The 20,798-nt window shown below is 35.1% G+C and overlaps 1 protein-coding gene across 8 annotated transcripts in view; it reads left to right on the top strand.

The window, feature by feature from the left end:
- KLHL13 (kelch-like family member 13) overlaps positions 1 to 20,798 on the top strand; it is a 220,059-nt gene that overhangs the window by 172,928 nt on the left and 26,333 nt on the right. For 7 of the 8 annotated variants that reach the window (XM_011948707.1, XM_011948706.1, XM_011948709.1 and 4 more), the window contains 2 exons: positions 15,112 to 15,244; positions 15,766 to 15,962. In XM_011948707.1, coding sequence (XP_011804097.1) covers positions 15,112 to 15,244; positions 15,766 to 15,962 — 330 coding nt within the window. The remainder of the gene's footprint in view (positions 1 to 15,111; positions 15,245 to 15,765; positions 15,963 to 20,798) is intronic. The other variant, XM_011948710.1, reaches the window with a different exon arrangement.

Consider the following 20,798-nt stretch of genomic DNA (forward strand, 5'->3'; position numbering starts at 1 on the left):
TCTTTTGTGACTTGTTTCTATTACTTACCATAATGTTTTCACGGGTCGTCTATATTGTGGCATATAACATGCTTCCTTCCTTTCTGTGTTCAAATAATATTCCATTGTGTGGATATTTTGTTTATCTATTCATTCATTGATAAGTATTTCTTTTTTCATACATTTTGGCTTTTATGAATAAAAGCTATGAATATTCTTGTGTAAATGTCTGTGAGGACATATATACCTTAGAGTGGAATTACTGGATCCTATGGTAATTCTGTTTAATTTTTTGAAGAACTGCCAGTGTTTTCCAAAGTATCTGCACCATTTTATATTCACACTGGCAGTGCATGAGGTTTTTAATTTCTCCACATTCTTATCAGCATTTATTAACTGTCTTTTTAAAAGTATTATAGCCATCCCTGTAGGTGTGAAGTAGTTTTGATTTGCATTTCCCTGATTGCTGATGATGTTGAATATCATTTTTTAATGCTTTTGGCCATTTGTATGTGATCCTGGAAGAAAAAACAAATCTTATTCTTGTTCTGTGCCAAGTCACCAGGAAAGAAGAAAACAAACCAAAACAAATAGAAAAAGAAATCCTTCACCCATGTTTTAGTTGGGTTGTTTATCTTTTTATTACTCAATAGTAAGAGTTCATACACACATATATGTTATATTATATTACATATATATTTTTACATATATATGTATTCTAGATACAGATCCCTTATCTGATACATGATTTACAAGCATTTTCTCCAAGCACCTTCAGTTTTATGGTCCCTTCTTGTACTGCTAATTGCTTTGGCAATCTCCAATTCTTTATCCGTTCAGCCATATAATCTTTGCTTCTGTATTATCTTGGCAAAGTTAGTAGGAGAGAGGGTCAAGGAAAATGCCTGGAAGGCTTTGGATTTTTCACTATTCCCTAAACATATATTGTGTGTTTATATGTTAGTGTGTTTGTACACATTTCCTGTCCCTGGAATGCCCTTACTTTATTTTTCCTGTCTGGTAAACCTCAATTTATTTATAATGACCTATCTTTTTTTCTTTTTAAAAAGTATTTATTTTTACTTTAGATTCAGGGGGGCGTGTGCAAGTCTGTTACATGGGTATACTGCGTGATGCTGAGGTTTGGGCTTCTAGTGATTCCATTGCTCAAGTAGTGAACATAGTACCCAATAGGTAGTTTTTCAACCCTTCCCCCATTTCTCCCTTCCTCCTTTTTGAATCCCCGATGTTTATTATTTCCATTTTTTTGTCCATGTGTACCCAATGTTTAGCTCCTACTTATAAGTGAGAACGTATGATATTTCAGTTTCTGTTTCTGCCTTAATTTGCTTGGGATAATGGCCCCCAGCAGTATCCATGTTACTGCAGAGGACATGATTTCATTCTTTTTTATGGCTGTGTAGTACTCCATGGTGTATATGATCCATCTTAAATGGATGGTACCTCTTCTGTTAAACTTTTCTTGACCCAAGCAGAGTTAGTAGCTTCTTCTATTCATACATTTTATCTGTTATAAATATCACCTATCAGTGAGCTCCTCAAGGTCTAGGATCTAAGTTGTTGTTTCTGTATGCCTGTGATCAGTACATGATGCTGCTTAATAAATGTCCACCTTTTGTATTACTAGCATACTAATTATCATTAAAAGAGATGCTACTTTGCTATAAAGAAGCTTTTTAGTTTGATGTACTCCAATTTGTCTATTTGCTTTTGTTGCTTCTGCTTTTGAGGTCTTATTTAAAAAATCCTTGCCCACCCCAATTTCATGAAGCATTATCCTGTGTTTTCTTCTAGTAGTTTCACAGTTTTGGATTTTACTTTTAAGTATTTAACCTATTTAGAGTTAGTTTTTGTGTGTGGTGAGAGACTAGTTTCATTCTTCCATATGTGGATATCCAGTTTTCCTGGCACCATTTATTGAATAGACTGTCCTTTCCTCATGTGTGTTCTTGGCATCTTTATAAAAAAAAAATCACTTGGCTGTAAATGCATGGATTTATTTCTGGGTATTTTGTCCCATTGACCTGTGGGTCTGTTTTTATGCCAGAACCAGGCTGTTCTGTTTACTATAGCTTTGTAGGATATTTTGAAATCAGGTAGTGTGATGACATCAATTTTGTTATTTTTGCTCATGATTGCTTTGGCCCTTCAGACTCTTTTGCATTTCCAAATGAAGACACAACCTCCAGAATGGAAGAAAGTACTTGCAAACTATGCATCTGATAAGAAGTTAATATCCAAAATATATAAGAAACTCAACAGCAAAAAGAAACAAAACAAAAAACTCATAAATAATCCAATTAAAAATGAACAAAAGACCTGAATAGACAGTTCATTCCTCAAAATAAGACATACAAATGGCCAACAGATATGTGGAAAATTACACAACAACACTAATTATCAGAGAAATGCAAATCAGAAACACAATGCAAAATCATCTCATTCCAGTTAGAACGGTTATTATAAAAAAGACAAAATATAACAAATTCTGGTGATGATGTGGAGAAAAGGGAACTCTTACATACTGTTGGTGGAAATGTAAATTAGTACAACAATGATAAAAAGCAGTATGGAAGTTCCTAAAAATCTAATGATGGAACTACCATATGATCCAGCAATCCCATTACTGGGTATATATCCGAAGGAAATCAGCATGTTGGAGAGACATTGGCACATTCATGTTTATTGCAGTGGTGTTCACAATAGCTAAGACATGGAATTAAACTAAATGCTCGTCTACCAATGAATGGATAAAGAAAAAATGTTATATCTACATCTATATATAAATATGATATAGATAGAGAGACAGATATAATGGAATACCATTAAGCAATAAAATAGAATGAAATCCTGTAATATGTGGCAATATGGATGAACCTGGAAGACATTATGTTAAGGAAATAAATCAGGCAATGAAAGAGAAATACTGCATGTTTTCATTCATATTTGGAATCTAAAAATGGTAATCTCAAAGAAGTAGGGTAAAATAGTGATTACCAGAGGCTGGAGAGGGTAGGGGAGAGGAGAGGACTGGGAAAGATTGGTCAATGAGTACAAAGTTACAGTTAGAAAGAATAAATTTTTGTTTTCTATTACACATTAGGGTTAGGGTTACAGTAGTAAATAGCAATGTAATATATATTTCAAGAAAGCTACAAGAGAAGATTTTGAATGTTACTGCCACAAAGTCACAAAGAAATGATAAATATTTCAGATGATGGGTATAGTAATTACCCTGATTTGATCATTATACTATGTATACATGCATTGAAACATCACGTTGTACCCCATAAATATGTACAATTATTATGTGTCAATTATAATTAAAAATTAAACTTTATTAAGAAATGATACATATAAAGAGCTTAGCCCTGGGATAGAGAAAGTACTCAGTGCCTTTTTAATGCTGTTATTGATGTTGTTTGTGGATTAGATTAATTTGGATGGCAGCTTATAAATCAGTTTCATATATACTTTCCTCATTGATACTTGAAAAAATGCTATGAGGTAAAAAAGGCAAGAATTGTTATCTCCATTTTATAGATAAGGACACTGAAGCTCAGAGAGATTAGGAGTCTTGCCCAAGTTCACATAGCCAGTAAGTGATAAACACTGAGACTTGAACCCAGATTTGATGATGGTGTAGTTTTGTATTTTTATTTCTACTAGTCTTGCTCTAAATTGTCTTACCTTTTAAAATACAATGTCTATAAATATTGTGTTCATTAACTATAAATGTAAAAAGATGTATTAGCAAAGGCTAAAAGTTTGGAATGAATGATATAATAAATATTTTATTCTTGATAGAAGTAGCAGAATTATGCAGAATGTCTTCATGCCGGCCTGCCTTTCTTCCATTCGCCTGCTGAAAAGAAAACAACAACAACAACAACAACAAAAAAAAAAAAAAAAAAAAAAAAGGAAAACATCCCTTTCATCCTTAAGACCTGAGGGTATCATGCTTCAGCTGGTGGCAGTGTATATTAATTACAGAATACTTAGGTATATGGAAACAAATCATTTCCTGATTACTGGCAATACTTACTCAAACCTATAAAGGTTGAAAATGCCTCGTTACTCTGGCTATGTAGGCTTCTAGTTGACATTTTCTCATTTTAAGATTGGTGCCTATTGGACTGTTCTTTTTGTGTTTTCCTCCCTTACAACTATTTACTTTCTCTCTTCATTTTTAAGTTCTAAAGTCAATGTAAGATATCATTTTATAGTCTTAAGTTATCATCTAGTTAATAGAATGCTAAAAAAATGGGTTATTCTAAGAGCCTGTAGAGATTAACATGTGTTGCCTTTCCCTGGGTTAACTTCTCTGAATGTTTATCCTGAGGTAAATGCTTGGGTTGCTGATAATGTCATGTTGATGAAGTATATCCTTTTTCTAAACATTATGATAATAAAATAAACAGCTTTAAAAATATATTGTTAATACGTTGTTAACAAAAGAAACAAGCATAATGATTAAGATAATTTACATTTTATAAAATAAGAGTTCAAACAGTCTAGATTCTTGTGGTTTTTATGAAAATGATACTTTTAATTTCTTTTCATTTCCTGAATAGCAGCTAGAATATAGGGAAATGAGTCTATAGTTTTTCTTGGGCATAGTTCTTGGGGCACTCAGGTTGAGGTACAATAAATTATTCTTATTCTTTGAATTGACTGCATCTTTAGGACAAAAGTTGGAAGACTGTCTGCCACTTTCCCTTTTTAGGCCACTTCTGTGTGTTCTTGTCCTGCTCTCTCAATTGAGTATTTTTGGTTATTTGCAAGTGTCAAAGTGATAGAGAGGGCTATCACATACCAATTTGAAAGTCAAATATGCTGGAATACCTAATTTGAATTTCTGATTGTTGCTAGTATATAGTAATACAGTTTGTTATTAATTATTGATCTGGCATTGTGCAACCTTAGTAAACTGACTTATCAGTTCTAGCAACTTTTTGGGTAGATTCTATAGGTTTTCCTATATAGGCAATCATTTCGCCTATAAATAAGCCTGCCTTCCTTCCTTCCTTCCTTCCTTCCTTCCTTCCTTCCTTCCTTCCTTCGTTCTTCCTTTTCTTCCTTTCTTTGCCTTCCCTTCCTTTTCTTTCCCCTTTAGTTTTCTTTTCTTCTTTTCTTGTTTTTTTCTTTTCTTTTTTCTTTCCAGTCTGATGCCTTTTTTTCCTTACCTTATTGCACTGGATAAAACCTCCAGAAAAATGGTGAAAGCATTCAGTCTTTCACCATTAAGTATGATGTTATCTGTAGGTTTGAGGAAGTTCTCTCCTATTCTTAGCTTGCTAAAAATTTATTTTAATTTTCTAATTTTTTTTTTTTGAGACAAGGTCTTATTCTGTCACCCAGACTGGAGTGCAGTCGCATGATTTTGGCTTACTGCAACCTCCATCTCCCAGGCTCAAGCAATCCTCCTTCCTCAGCCTCCAGAGTAGCTGGGACTATATGTGTGTGCCACGACACTCGACTAATTTAATTTTTTTTTTTTTTTGTAGAGACGATGTCTCACTATATTGCTCAGGCTAGTCTCAAACAGCTGGCTCAAGCAATCCTCCTGCCTCGACCTCCCAAAGTGTTGGGATTACAGGCATGAGCCACCACATCTGGCGAGTTTACTTTAAAAAAAAATCAGGAATGAATGTTGGATTTTGACAAATGCCTTTTATTTCTGTAGCAATTAAGAAATGATCTTAGCATTTTTCTTCTTCAGTCTGTTAGTATGGTGATTTATATTGATTAATTTTTGATTGTGAAAATAACCTTGCATTGGAGGTATAAACTCTTCACTTGGTCATGATGTATTTATTATTATTATATATCAGTAAATTTGGCTTGCTAAAATTTTGTTGAAAAGTTCTACATCTTTGTGCCCAGTGGATTTTGATCTTGGCTTTCTGTGATTGTCTTGTCTGGTTTTGGTATTAGAATAATGCTGGCTGTTAGGCAGGAAACTAGACCCAACATGGCGGCGTTACCTGGGGTAGCAGGCCTTTTGTTAAAGACTCCCTTCACCCTTGTACACACCCGCGGACTTACATGCCTCAGAGTTCTGGCTGGGCAACCATACTCCCCCATGAACTGCAGCTCACCTGCATTCCACAACTTCGTAAACAGCAGTTTCGGTTAACAGTTTCCAAAGACCCCTTCCTCATGACCCTTACTCAACTCCTGCCCTAGTAGTTTCAAGACCCCCCAGGCCCTGTTTGCACAACCAGCCTCCCTACCTCTCCGGCTATAAAAAGCCCCTACCCTCCTCCCTCAGTGCGACTTCCTCGGCCCGCACCTTTGGACCGAGGAACCTCACCGGCGATAATAAAGGCTATTCTCACTGCCATTTGCCTTGTGTCTTCGTTCCCGGTTCGGCTCCAGCCTCAGTTTACCTTTACACTGGCCATGTAGAATAACTTGGAATATATGCTTTCCTCCTAATAGTCCGGATTTGTTTGTGGGGTATTGGTGTTCTTTCTTCCTTAAATGTTTGATAGATTTCGCCAGTGAAACAATTTCATCTTAGAGTTTTCCTTGGGGAAACAATTTTAAATTAAAATTTAATTTTATAGTAGACATGTAGCTATTTAGCTTATCTATTTCTTCTAAAACTTTAGTAGCTTGTGTCTTTCACAGAATTTGTCCGTGTAAACTGAGTCGTCAAATTTATTGGCATGAAGTTGTTCGTATTTCCTTGTTATCCTTTTAATACCTGTAGAATCTCTAGTTTGTGCCACTTCTATTCATCCTGGCATTGGTAATTTGTATTTTCTCTCTTTTTTCCCCTAATCAGTCTTGTTAGAGTTTTATCAGATTTATAGAGCTTCTCAAAGGAACAGCTTTTTGGTCTTACTGCTTTTTCTGTCTTTCTGTTTTCTATTTCATTGATTTCCACTATGATCTTTATAATTGCGATTCTTCTGCCTAATTTGGGATAAATTGGCTCTTCTATTTCTAGTTTTTTAAGAAAGAAACAGATCTTTCATAGGAGATGTTTCTTTTTTTTTAATATAGTCATTGACTGATATAAATTTCCCCTAAGTGGAGCTTCATCTGCACTCCACAATTTTTGATGTTATATTTTCATTTAGTTCAAAATGCTTGCTAGTTTTTCTTTTGATTTCTTCATGGGTTATTTAGAAGTATGTTTTAGTTTCAAAACATTTGGAGATTTTCCAGAGATTTTTCTATTTTTGATTTCTAATATAATTAAGCTGGGGTCAGAGAACATATTAATAATTTGTATGACTTGAATCCTTTAAAATATTTTAAGGCTAGTTTTATGGCCCAGAATATGATCTATCTTGTAAATGTTTCACATATACCTGAAAATAATTTGCATTCTACTGTTCTTCGGTGAAGTATTCTGTAAATGCCAATTAGGTCAAGTTGGTTGATAGTGTTGTTTCAATATCCTTGCTGATTTCTGTATATTTACTGGTTTCTGTCACCTTTAAAATCAATTATTGAGATAATGGTATTGAAATCTCCAATTATAATTGTAAATTTGTTTATTTCTATTTGTAGTTCTCTCAGAGTTTGCTTCATGCATTTTGAAACTCTGCTATTAAACACACAAACATCTAAGGAATTTATGTTCTCTTGGTAAACTGACCTTTATTATGAAATTACCTGCTTAATTTTTGGTACTATGCTCTGAGATCTATTTTGTTTGATACTGTAGTCATGCTAGGTTTATTTGAATTGGTGTTGGCTTTGTATATCTTTTATCATCCTTTTACTTTTATTTTTGTAAATTAACATACAGTAAAAGTCAATTTTTTATTAGTACATACTTTTATGAGTTTCAACATATGTATTGTTTCATTTAATCTCCAGAATTATGACACAGAACCATTCCATGACCTCAGCATACTCCCTCGTGTTACCCCTTGGTAATTATACCCACCACCATCCCTAAACCCTGGAAGCTACTGATCTATTTTCTGTCGCTTTATTTTTGTCTTTTTGGAAATGTTACATAAATGACATTATATAGTCTGTAAGCTTTTGGGGCTGGCTTATTTTACTTGGTATAATATTTTTGAGATTCATTCATTTTGTTATGTATGTCAATAGTTTGTTCCTTTTTACTGTTGAGCAGTATTCCATGGTATGGAACTTTGTGAGGTCTCTTCTCCATGCTCCTCCACCTGGACCATCTTCCAGATTCTTTCCAGTTGCCAGGGCTCTATTTTGGCCCTTTGGCCTGAAAGCTGGGACCTTATTTTCCCTGCTCTGCCACACAGTTATCATGACTGCACCCACATCTTGGCCCAAAGACAGAGAGAGGAATTGAATTGAATATTCACCACAGAAGGACAATCACTGCTTCTCTGACCAAGGAGGAAGGGGGCGGGGAGGGGCGGGGAGGGGCGGGGCGAGGCAAGGCGAGGCGTCCTCTCCAAGCTCTCTAAGCTTTGAGAATCTTCTCTTTAAGAAGGAAGTGGACGGCCGGGTACAGTGGCACAAGCCTGTAATCCCAGCACTTTGGGAGGCAGAGGCGGGCGGATCACGAGGTCAGGAGATCAAGACCATCCTGGCTAACACGTTGAAACCCCGTCTTTACTAAAATACAAAAAATTAGCCGGGCAAGGCGGCGTGCGCTTGTAGTCCCAGCTACTCGGAAAGCTGAGGCAGGAAAAGGGCGTGAACCCAAGGGAGGCGGAGGTTGCAGTGAGCCGAGATCGCGCCACTGCACTCCAGCCTGGGCGACAGAGTGAGACTCTGTCTCAAAAAAATAAAAAAATAAAAATAAATAAATGAAGAAGTAGGGGGCTTCTCCTGGAGCTTTTTCTGTCTGTTGACAGGTGACTGTTTCCAGGTTACATGATGCCCTATAAGTCCAGGTCGGGGTACACTGGGAAATAAAAGATAGGAGGTGGGGTGGGGACTCACCATCAGCTTGGTGAAAGTTTGCATTCTGATTTTCATTCTCAATTAATCTTTCATTAACATATGGTTTTCATTTACTTTCAAGCTTCGTGAAATTGCACCAGGACAGCATTTATTCTAGAGCAAACGTTCCCCCAGTACTGAGACAGAATCCTTTTGAGCACTCTACCCAAGGCCCCAGCCTTGTAAGGTTTCCACTCTCACGGTTTGAATAGAAACAACTTCCAGTCCTTTGTGATCCTTGGAGAGTATTCCTTGTGCTCCTTTTTGGCGGTTCTTTCTGCAGACAAATATGCTTATCATTTGTCGCTGAAATACTTGAGGGTAACTGTTTTCCGAGCTCTGGAATCCTCTCTCTGTGCTGATCTCTCTTCTTATATTCTGTCCTATCTGCCTTGACGTCCCCAGAATCTCAGCTCTAGGAGAATACTAGGTTTTGCCTGGGTTCCCACTCCCTGTACCTCTGTCGGAAATCCGTAGGCAGTAAATTTAGACAGTCATAGGGCTCACGTAATTTGTTTCTTATCTTTCACAGATCTCTTTCCTTCAATGTTTTTAACTTTTTTCCCATATATTTTTGTCTGATTTTAGAGTTTCAGGAGGTAATGTAAGTCTAATCTCTCTTACTGGAACATAAATTTATAGGATATAATTGAATAAGTAATAGTGAAATCCAGACTAAAAATGCCTAATAATTTTAGAGATGATTGTGTGAGGGATAGCTTTACAAAGGAGGTGAAATTTGGGCAGGTGTGGTGGCTCACACCTGTAATCCCAGCATTTTGGGAGGCTGAGACAGGTGGCGGTTGGGGGGCATCCTTGAGGCCAGCCTGGGTAACATGACAAGATCCCTTTTCTACAAAACAACAACAACAAAGGAGGTCTAGTTTAAACTAGTCTTTGAAGGAGGGAGGATATTCCAGGTGAAAAAAAAAATTTTTATTACCAATGAGATAGTTTGGAGAACAACCTGATAAGACGGGTCAGAGTACCTAGGGAACTAATAAAAAATAAGGTTGGGGTCAGATCAAAGAAGTCTCTGAAAACCAGAAGTTGTGCTGTAATGCAGTGATAGCCTTTAAGAAGTTTTTAAAGTCTAAGCAGTGTTATATAATGAGCACAGAGTTTAAAATTAATATAAACATTTATGTCCAGCCTATGTATTTCTTTTAACTTAAGTGCATCTGTTCCTTTTTCTGTCCTTTGAATAAAATGAAAAGCAGCCTCATAAAAACATGGCTGGTATTGTTTTTATCTAATACATTACATTTACATAACATTGGAGTAAAGCCATTTCTTAACTTTCTTTTCTTTAGTTCCTTAATCTTTGTTCATAGAACATATTTTCCATTATAATTTTCACTACTCTTTTCAGGATGCGTTTCGTTTTTTCTCTACTTAAAATGACAATGATCAAAACTAGATATAATATGGTAGTAAGTTTGTTCTAATGTAGAATTTAGTTGAATGATTTGTTTATCAAATTCCTTTTAAATACCTGACAGTATCAATGTAGCTTTTTTTCAAAATAGCATTATATTTCACTTGAAAGCTATTGACATCCAAGCAATTTTTATACAAATTATTCATAGCTTGTCTGGTTTCCATGTTATAATCCTGTAATGTCAAGTCATATTCTATTCTATTTTAATATGATCATTTTAAAATTTATCAAACTCATTAGTATGTTTTGGTCTTTCTTTGTTTCCTGGTATTAGATATGTACCTCTCTCTATTTAATACAGGTTGAAGTTTTGATACATTGGGTAAGTTTAATACAGTGAAGAGAAAAAACATGTTTTTAATGCTGTTTTCCAGCATCAAAATAGCATTAAATGACGCTATTTTTCCAGGATATGGAGAAGAATATAAAGGAAGATATGGGGAGATTTATAGAAGAAAGGAAAATATTAAAGAAATTGAAAACAGACAAGCCCCTCTTAAATCAAACCCAAGGCACAGAGACAGAAAAGTAGAGAACTAAGATAAGTGTTGAGATAGAAAGACTGGAAAGATGATGAGTTTAAATCAACAGAAGCAATTTTAAGGACACTCTGAAAAACTAATTGGAAACTGAACAATTTGCCTAAAGCAGAGCTGCATAGGTATATGGTATACCAGCGTATGGAAATAGACAAAAATGTTTATATAAATCTTTCAAGAATAGTGAGTACAAATTTGGTGAAAGAAAATGATTTTACAGTAAAAGGACTTATTTTGAGTGGGCAGGAATCTTTGAAAGACTTCTTAAATTGGGAAAAGATTTGTGAGTGAAAGCAAAAAGTAGATATATAGAAGGCAGATGAGAATTTTGGAGGATAATGAACCTCTCTCTTTTTCTTTTAATGCATGCATACTCCACTAGAAGATTAGAGAATAAAAGTTGTTTAGAGAAATGACTGCCTTCTTGTACACAACCATGTGTATAGTCAGAAGGAGCTTCTCTTTAGACAGAACTGGGATATCTGGAAAATGATATACAAACGAGATGTTTAGAATTTGTTTGAAAACAATCTGAATTGACAGATATCATTTGAATAAAGATAGACATAATGTAGAATAAAATTCACTAATATGGAATTGGATAGTGGGGTCATTCATTTATGCATATAAAAATAAAGGTTATGAAATGTTTAGAAAGGGACACTATATGTTGTGAAAATAAATGCAAAACCTTACAAAAGCAGTAACTTGCTAAAGGTAGATAAATTAAGTGTGGAATAGAAGATACTCCTAATTTGTTAAAAATGCTGTAGGTGCCTCAACTTCTTTTCTTTTGGAACACCAGATTATACTGAGAAAGGTTAAAGGATTTAAAAAAAAATGATAGTGTGAAGGGACGCAAAATGATAAAATCTGTGAAAAGGATAAAAGCTCCCGGTGTCTTAGCTAAGCAAAGCTGTCCAGATCTTGAGCATTGATTTCATACCTCCACAAGCAGTTTGAATGGAATATGAACAAAACAAGAAATTACACAGCTAACGATACAAGATGCATTAGCTACTCCTTTTTTCAGAGGTAAAAAGAAGTAATACGTAGTAGGAATGGAACATACTGACTTCAATACAATTGTAAAATATTTGCAGGAATATTTAAGGCAGGAGGCTAGCAAATAAGCCAAGAAGGTTTTTTATTTTTTTTTGGTTTGTTTTTGTTCTTTAGTGGAAGAAAGTAATGGATCAGATACAATCATTGCTTTTGATTAAATAAGCCGGAATTGCTTTATGAAAATATTGTCTACGTATACTTTAGAGAAGAAGAATAAAAACCTATTTGATAAATAAAAATAAAGGGGGCATACAGTACCTAGGCTCATCTCATTAGTCATCTCTCTTTTATGCCAATGCCCAAGGTATGTTATTTCTCCTAAGAAAAATCAAATCCTTTAACTTGCCATTAGCTCTTCAAAACTTTAAAAATAAATGTCCTTCAAACCAACAACTTCAATCCTGAGGCTATCTCCCTCAGATATACTTAGACAACTAAGTGTATGTACAAGGAAGTTAATTGCAGCATTGCTTATAACTGCGGAAATTGAGGGAAAACCTGAGTGTTCAACTAAACGGGAATGGATAAATAACTTACAACATGCCCCCGCTATAGATTACTGTGCATGCACTGAAAGAATGAAGTAAGTCCTGTGCACTGAGATAGGAGACTATCTGTGTTATCTGCTCAAGTGAATTTTAAAATGCACAACAGTATGTATAGTAACCCACTTTAAAAAGGACTTTATATATTTTAATACAAGCATAATGTAGATTATGATATATAGAGAATGAGGTCTTGAAGTATGCTTACTAAACTGTTAACAGTAGTTACTTCTAGTAAGTGAAAGAGGTAGCCTTTAAGTTTTAAACTTATATTCTTCTGTATTTTGACTTCAAAAATCATACAAGCACATATTAAATTTTTAAACCTGAAATTTATATGAGGAAGAAAACAAACACAAGTTTGGGAGCCAACGTTTTCTCCCCAACTCCTGGTTCACTGCCTTTTCTCTTACCTTAACCTTTACCACTACCACAAACTACCACAAACGAACACTTTAAGCACAACTCAGTTTATTATTGGGAGAGGTTTCACAAATAAGTTCCTGGTTTCCAGTTAACTTATTGCAAAGTTTACATCCTACCCAATGTGACTACATGGATTTAAATTTACCAGTGGTAGCTTCTGAGTGAAATTTTGTTTGTTTATGGAACAAACAGTGTGTTCATGGAACACATATTAAGTACCAACAGTATGCCAAACACTGGGGAATTCAAAGATGCTAGTCTCAACTGTTTCAGCTGATACTTGACTATCCTCTCCCACACCCTAGTGTCCTCACTGAGTACTTCCCAATACTGTACATTTGAAAGGTGATTCCCACAAATTTATTGCAATTTAGACCCCATATATCAATTTTAAAAGAGCTGAAATGACTCTTCGCATGCCTTCAGCATGAGAATATTCCCTTAAAATTGGCATCTCTTTTTACAAGATGAGCTATTATTATTTTACGTCTACTCTTCTAAATAACAGAAACAGCAGACAAATTAGCAATGGAAAATAAAAATAGTGGCATAGGGCATATAATGTTTGGGTTTACAAAGAAAAAGGGACATTTGTGAAAGATTTGATATTTGTTAACAAACATGTAAATCATTGTTGGAAAAAGAAAAATATGATATATAAACTTGTTTTAAAGTGTATGCATAATGTGTAAATAGTTTTGGAATGAAAATGTTCATCTCTTTCCCTAGAGGGAAAGTGGCTGGATCAGATCATCTCTTTGAAGTTCCAGTTCTGTAATTCAAGCATTTTCTTTAAAAAGCAATTTTAAAATTAAAATGAGAAACTTAACTGGGGTTTATATTACTCATATGTGTAGGATCAATATTTTTAAAACTGCGTTCTTAATATGTTATGCCTTTTGCTCTTTAAATCTGTGAAACGTAACCTTAGTTTTATTTGAAGTCGTTAAAATATGAAGGGGACAGAGTAATCAATGCTATTGGTTCTTACTGTATTTTATTATTAGAAAGCAATTTGTGTATCTGTCTTCCTGATTTTTTATAATGAAACATTTCTATCTTTGAAACTACAGACTCAATCTTGCCAAAATGTTCATTTTTTTGCATCATTATTAAATTGTATATTGTCCCCTTTTGGTGTACTTTACTAGTCTGTTATAATCCTTTTAAATTCACTATTTCTAATTGACAAATAAACATTATATATAATTTGTCATGTAAAACATGATATTTTAATCACATCATGGTGAATGGGGTATCCATCCCCTAAAGCATACATCTACTGTGTACCCACAAAAATTAAAAATAAAAGATAAAAAACAAAAAACATGATGTTTTGAAAGATGTGTATGTTGTAGATTCAACCTGTTATAATCTTAAAGTGATTGTCATTCTTCCAACTTATATCAATAGAACTACTGTCTGTCATTAGTTGAGACCATCAGGGTGTAGTGGAAAAGCTAATCAACAAGGATTCTTCTCACCAGAGCTCTGTCATTCCTCTGAATTGTGGCTGCTAGCCTGTTAATTTTCCACTAAACCTTTATGCATTTGGAAACAATTAAGTCTCACGTTGGGGTTTCCTGGGCTTTTTTTCCCCAAAGATAATTAAGTCTCAAACTTGAAACTTGAAAGATATTTGGTCAGGCAGCAGCAATGTACTGAGTATAGGCTTCTCAAAGAGATGAAACAATACAATTAGTAGAAAGAACTCCTATAATGTACTCAGTACAGTTGCTCTCTACTTTTCTTTCTCAACCTCCTCCCAAACAAAACCAAACCAAGATGCTTCAGTCAAGCACTATAAAAGGACTATTAAATTATTGTGAAAAGGAATGTTGGACAGTCTAATGCTCTCATTCTGCAGATGGGAAAATAGAAGTGCACATTGTAATTGTTTTTCAAAATAAGGTAAAAGCTCAAAATTGTGTAAATAAGCAAACATATATACTCTTTCCTTAATCGTTTTTAACCTAAATTAATCTTAATTTTGTGTTATTACTACAGTGAAAGAAAATATGCAGTGTCACATATCAGGAAAGTTGTGCAGTTATTTTTTCTTCTCCTGAATAATTATTCTGTTGGCTTTATGTTCCACATATGTTGCACCACATTAATATTCAAACAATTTTAGCACACAAAGATTTGTAACTTCATTTTACCTTGATTAGTGACTCAACTCATGTTCTTATTGTAGGGCTTTGACCAGCTTCGACTTGAAGGATTACTTTGTGATGTGACCCTGATGCCAGGTGACACAGATGATGCTTTCCCTGTGCATAGAGTCATGATGGCATCTGCTAGTGATTACTTCAAGGCTATGTTCACAGGTAGTTTGCCTTTTAAAACTCTGAAGCCACATTGAAACAATATGAAAAATCTGTGTTTAAATCTTTTTTATTTCTAACCTGAAATTTAGTTCTTTTGGAAATAACTTCAAAAGAAGTATAGAACAGTATGTATGGTTTTTGGTGGTGCTGTTTTAACATGGAAAATTGATGCACTTTTTTTCATACCGTCCATCTTTATCTCACAACTTTTCTTTTTCAAGCTCATATCTGAGTGGGCCATTAGAGACTCTGTGTCCTGCTAATACAATCTCTACTCTATATCAAAAGATAGGAAGTGAGAACATTTTGGAAACACTTGTATCATATATGACCTCTATTAGTATAGGATTATCCTTTTTAAGTACTTTATTTTAACGGTAAAATGTGCAGCAGACTGACTCTAATACAACTGCTTATATAAAATAAGACTTTCCCTTGATTTTATTGCATCTAATTAGCAGCAGAAGTGAGTTTGACCATAATTATCCACCTTCATTTAATTGAATGTCTTTTTATTTAAGGTGGAATGAAAGAACAAGATTTAATGTGCATTAAACTTCATGGTGTGAGCAAAGTCGGTCTAAGGAAAATTATTGATTTCATTTATACTGCAAAGCTTTCTCTTAATATGGACAACCTTCAAGACACGCTGGAAGCTGCCAGTTTTCTACAGATTCTGCCAGTTTTGGACTTCTGTAAAGTATTTCTCATATCTGGGGTAAGATATTTTGAAATCTGTTTTTTTCTGTGGTAGACTCTGATGTAGCCTGTTTAGATTAGGACTCATGAAATCTGCTGTGCAGGAATATGAAACTTGCCATTAGACAGGTGTGTCTTATAGTATGTGATCTGTAAGCAAGGTGAGATTGAAACAGGTGCATTTGTATGAATTAGAATCACTTAATAAAAGCCTCAGTGTTGGCTGGGCGTGGTGGCTCACGCCTGTAATCCCAGCACTTTGGGAGACCGAGGAGGGCGGATCATCTGAGGTTGGGAGTTCAAGACCAGCCTGACCAACACGGAGAAACCCTGTCTCTACTAAAAATACAAAAATTAGCTGGGCATGGTGGTGCATGCCTGTAATTCCAGCTACTTGGGAGGCTGAGGCAGGAGAATTGCTTGAACCTGGGAGGTGGAGGTTGTGGTGAACTGAGATCGAGCCATTGCACTCCAGCCTGGGCAACAAGAGTGAGACTCCATCTCAGGAAGAAAGAAAAAAGCCTCTGTGTAATCAAATGACATTAGATACTAATAATGTTTGATAAAGATATATACTTAACTGTTTGATAATGGTATGTACCATAATCTGGTTTTATTCACCTTAATGACTATACAAGCAGGCTTCTTAAATGTAATTGAATGGAAAAGTAATCTGAGCTTCTAGAACTCTTTTAAAATTTCATCTTTTAATATGGGAGCTAGATCTTAAGAAGAACTAATACCTATGGGCAAACCTGTAAGAATGTCAGTCTTGATTCCATAGAAACATATCACCTACTGAATAGTGTTTAGCTGCTTTTTAATAAATAAGATAGGGCACATACAACCACCAATCAATGAAGTACTTAGTGGTAGTCACCCAGTTCCTGAAGAGAGTGTTTTATTTTAGTTGAGACCCTTAAATTTTACTTCTGGGAAGATAAATGGCTACACTGGACAGAAATATTGCCAAGACTTCCAGAGGTCTTGGAGCTTGGTTTTCTGATTAAGAATTCTGGCAATAGTAATTTTTGGTATATTTTCTAACTCATTGTGTTGACGGATATGTTTTCTATAATTTTTTTTTAACTCATATCAATCTTAACATAGGTAAATAATTGCTGTCTGATCTTTGCAACGTACGTTTTTTCAACATGGAAACTTCTTTACAACAGTAACTTTCAAGAGAACAGGTCCTTAATTATTTTATTATTAAGGTACTTACTATCTTACAAAGTCAGCCAATGACTAATTTAACTGGCCTATTGAAAGTGTGTTTTTTGTACGTTTGATTTTAGAAAACTCAGACTACTGTCTCACAATTACTTATAAAATTTGAACTAATTGCTACTTTTAAAGGTTTTTATGGCAGCATGGTGCTATATTGTTGACTTGTATTGTCTTCTTTATTGCACAAGTAGCCCAAGTGAAGTTGGTTAATTCCCATGCTATTGCTTGCCTCCGTTACTGAATTTAGGTGCTAAATTTTATTTTAATTTGATCATACAAGGCCCATCCCCTCAAGAGCTATTAGGATCTCACCTCTGGTTGTGTCACTGGCATGATATAACAACTTCATTTCAAGGAAAAATGAATCATATTGAATGTGATTTTCAAAATGCCTCAAGTCCAGAATTTAATTTAGCAGTAACACTTAAAGCTTGTACTTATAGATTCTTAACATTACTTTATACTGATCTTAGCAACACATGGTCATCGTGAGCCAAATTAAGGGAAGTGCCATGATTTCTTTGGAACTACTCATTAACAAGAGACATTGTTGGCCTATCCTCTAATACAAAAGTTTAGTACTTAGAACTTCAGATATTGATTGTGATCAGTTCCTTTACCTGAAAGAAAAGGACCAAACTGGATAATACACAATACAAAAAAGTTATAGTAATATTATTGTCACAATAATAGAAAAGAATTTTGTTCTAGATAACTGTATTTAAAGCAATTTTATTTAAAGATGAGGCCATAGTCACTTTGTAATGCTAATTTCCAGCAATTAGACTGTTGGTTCCTTAACCTGTGTTGAAACATTTATTATAATTGTTTAACAATTTAGAAATGTCTTCATTTTTATAAACACTTAATATTGCCTTAAATCTCATGTTCATTATTTTTTTTGCATCCTTTGCAGACATCCTAAAACCTATTTCTAATGGAGAAGAGGCTTCTCTCTAGCAAAGATTACTTGTGGTAGAGTTTGCTCCTACCTCTCAGTTTTAGAATTTTCTTGCCTATGAACTTTTAGGAATTACCTGTTTTCTTTGTATTAGTCTATCTTACTTGTCCTTCATCCTTTTTTGCGGAGGACATGTCTGTATGGTTTTAGAGTAGAAATCTCTTATCTCTCAGAATCCATGATAATTTTTGAGAAAATCTGGCAGATTATTAGTTCCAGGAACATGCAAAATCCAAGTTTTCCTTTACCCTTCTTTCATGCATTCTGTTTTTTAGTTAAACCTATGTTCAGCCTTGCCCTATTTATTTCCCCTTTCCTTCTCAGCAATCAAGTGAAAAAGGAAAAATAGTAACCCAGTGTATTTTCTACTTATAAAAACTGAAAGTCTCAAGATACTATATTTTTTAAAGGAGGACTTTTTGAAGTTCTTCCATGAGCTAAGTTTTATTGATAAATTTTAATACAACGTTCTCATGTTTAAGAACTGTGTGCTGAAATGAGATGTTTTAGAGGAAATGGGATTTATGTTTTTAACGATATAGTGATATTATAGCTCACATAACCAAAACACTATTTGGGTTTGAACTTTTAGACAGAAAAATTCCCTTCTAATGCAATTCTGTTCTATCCTATTCTCAATCATTTGTGTGGAGGAAGAGGAACAGTGGTACACAAAATGTGAATCAGTAACAGTAGTATGTAAAATGCGAACCAGTGAATAACCCAGAAAACATGTATGTATTAGTTTTGAATGATAACTTTAGATACAGTAGTAAAGCCACACTCACCTTTGGTGGGATAGAGATACCAGTTTTCTATAACAGAGTATCAGTCTTAACAGAACAAGAACCAGCCTCCCATCTAACTTTGCCATCCTTTGCAGTGTTACTTAGGGTGGTAATTAGTATGATAGTTTATAGGATGTGGCATTTTTGTTTTTGTTATGTTATTTTCTTGGGAGTTATGGAAAAGAGGACAATGAAATGAATACAGAAGGATGACAATGAAGGATAGATATGAAGCATAGTAGGTAAAAATTTCTGTAAAGCTAAAACCACTTTTTTTATATATTATGGAGATAATGGAAAATTACCTTTGTTTAGTCATACCTAAAAATTGCATTGGTTTTGTCCTTAGGACATTGTATAACTACAACATGTTAAAAACTGTGCACCCATTCACTACTTTTTTCTTTTTCTTTGCTTTCTTTCTTTCTTTCTTTTTTTTTTTTTTTGAGGCAGAGTTTCACTCTTGTTGTCCAGGCTGGACTGCAATGGCAGGATCTCGGCTCACTGCAACCTTCGCCTCCCAGGTTCAAGTGATTCTCCTGCCTCAGCCTCCCCAGTAGCTGGGATTACAGGCATGCATCACTGTGCCTGGATAATTTTGTATTTTTAGTAGAGACAGGATTTCTCCATGTTGGTCCGGCTGCTCTCGAACACCTGACCTCAGATGATCCACCCACCTCAGCCTCCCAAAGTGCTGGGATTACAGGCGTGAGCCACCGCGCCCGGCCCCATTCACTAGTTTATAAGAAAGTTGTGTAAGTTTTTTGTTTATCCTTTGTTTGCAATTTGAAATGTTTAGCATCTAGCATTTGTCCCACGGAACTATTGTTATGGAGGATTTTAGGCTAGTTCACAAAACAACCTAATTTAATGTTAGGTTACTGAAATAGGGCATCTGTAATTGAACTCAAAAGGTTACAATTTAAATATACAAGTATACAGAATGAACAAAACAGAATAAAGATGAGAAATAAATCACTTTATGTTTGTATAAAAGCATTTTTTAACAAGAGAATGAATATGTCATTGGAATTTAGACTTGGGGATAATCGTTCTTAAAATAATTTTTTGATTGTGTTTTCCCCACTTGATGCAGGTAGATTACTGGTTCCACCTGCACATTTGTTATCAGTGATGAGGTGGAGAGCTCGCAATGAAGTAGAGAGAAAGTTTATTGAGGTGACTGGAGGAGATGAAGAGTTGGAGACAGAAAATAAAGGAGGTACATAAGTGGGAAGGAGACGAGAGAGGAATAGAGAGAATATGTTTCTCTCAAAAGAAAAACAAAAAGAATCAGATGTCATTGGAGAAGACAGTTCCTTTTGCTTTGCCTCCATTGCAAACAAAGGATAAACAAAAAACTTACACAACTTTCTTATAAACTAGTGAATGGGGCCGGGCGCGGTGGCTCACGCCTGTAATCCCAGCACTTTGGGAGGCTGAGGTGGGTGGATCATCTGAGGTCAGGTGTTCGAGAGCAGCCGGACCAACATGGAGAAATCCTGTCTCTACTAAAAATACAAAATTATCCAGGCACAGTGATGCATGCCTGTAATCCCAGCTACTGGGGAGGCTGAGGCAGGAGAATCACTTGAACCTGGGAGGCGAAGGTTGCAGTGAGCCGAGATCCTGCCATTGCAGTCCAGCCTGGACAACAAGAGTGAAACTCTGCCTCAAAAAAAAAAAAAAAGAAAGAAAGAAAGAAAGCAAAGAAAAAGAAAAAAGTAGTGAATGGGTGCACAGTTTTTAACATGTTGTAGTTATACAATGTCCTAAGGACAGAACCAATGCAATTTTATTATTCAGTTATCCCTTTGTTCTTACCGAAGTGTCTCTTTGTGTCCTGTGATGGTCTCATCTGTGGAAGGAGGCTTGA

Source organism: Colobus angolensis, unplaced genomic scaffold (genome assembly GCF_000951035.1).
Source record: "Colobus angolensis palliatus isolate OR3802 unplaced genomic scaffold, Cang.pa_1.0 Scaffold282, whole genome shotgun sequence".
NCBI lineage: Eukaryota > Metazoa > Chordata > Mammalia > Primates > Cercopithecidae > Colobus > Colobus angolensis.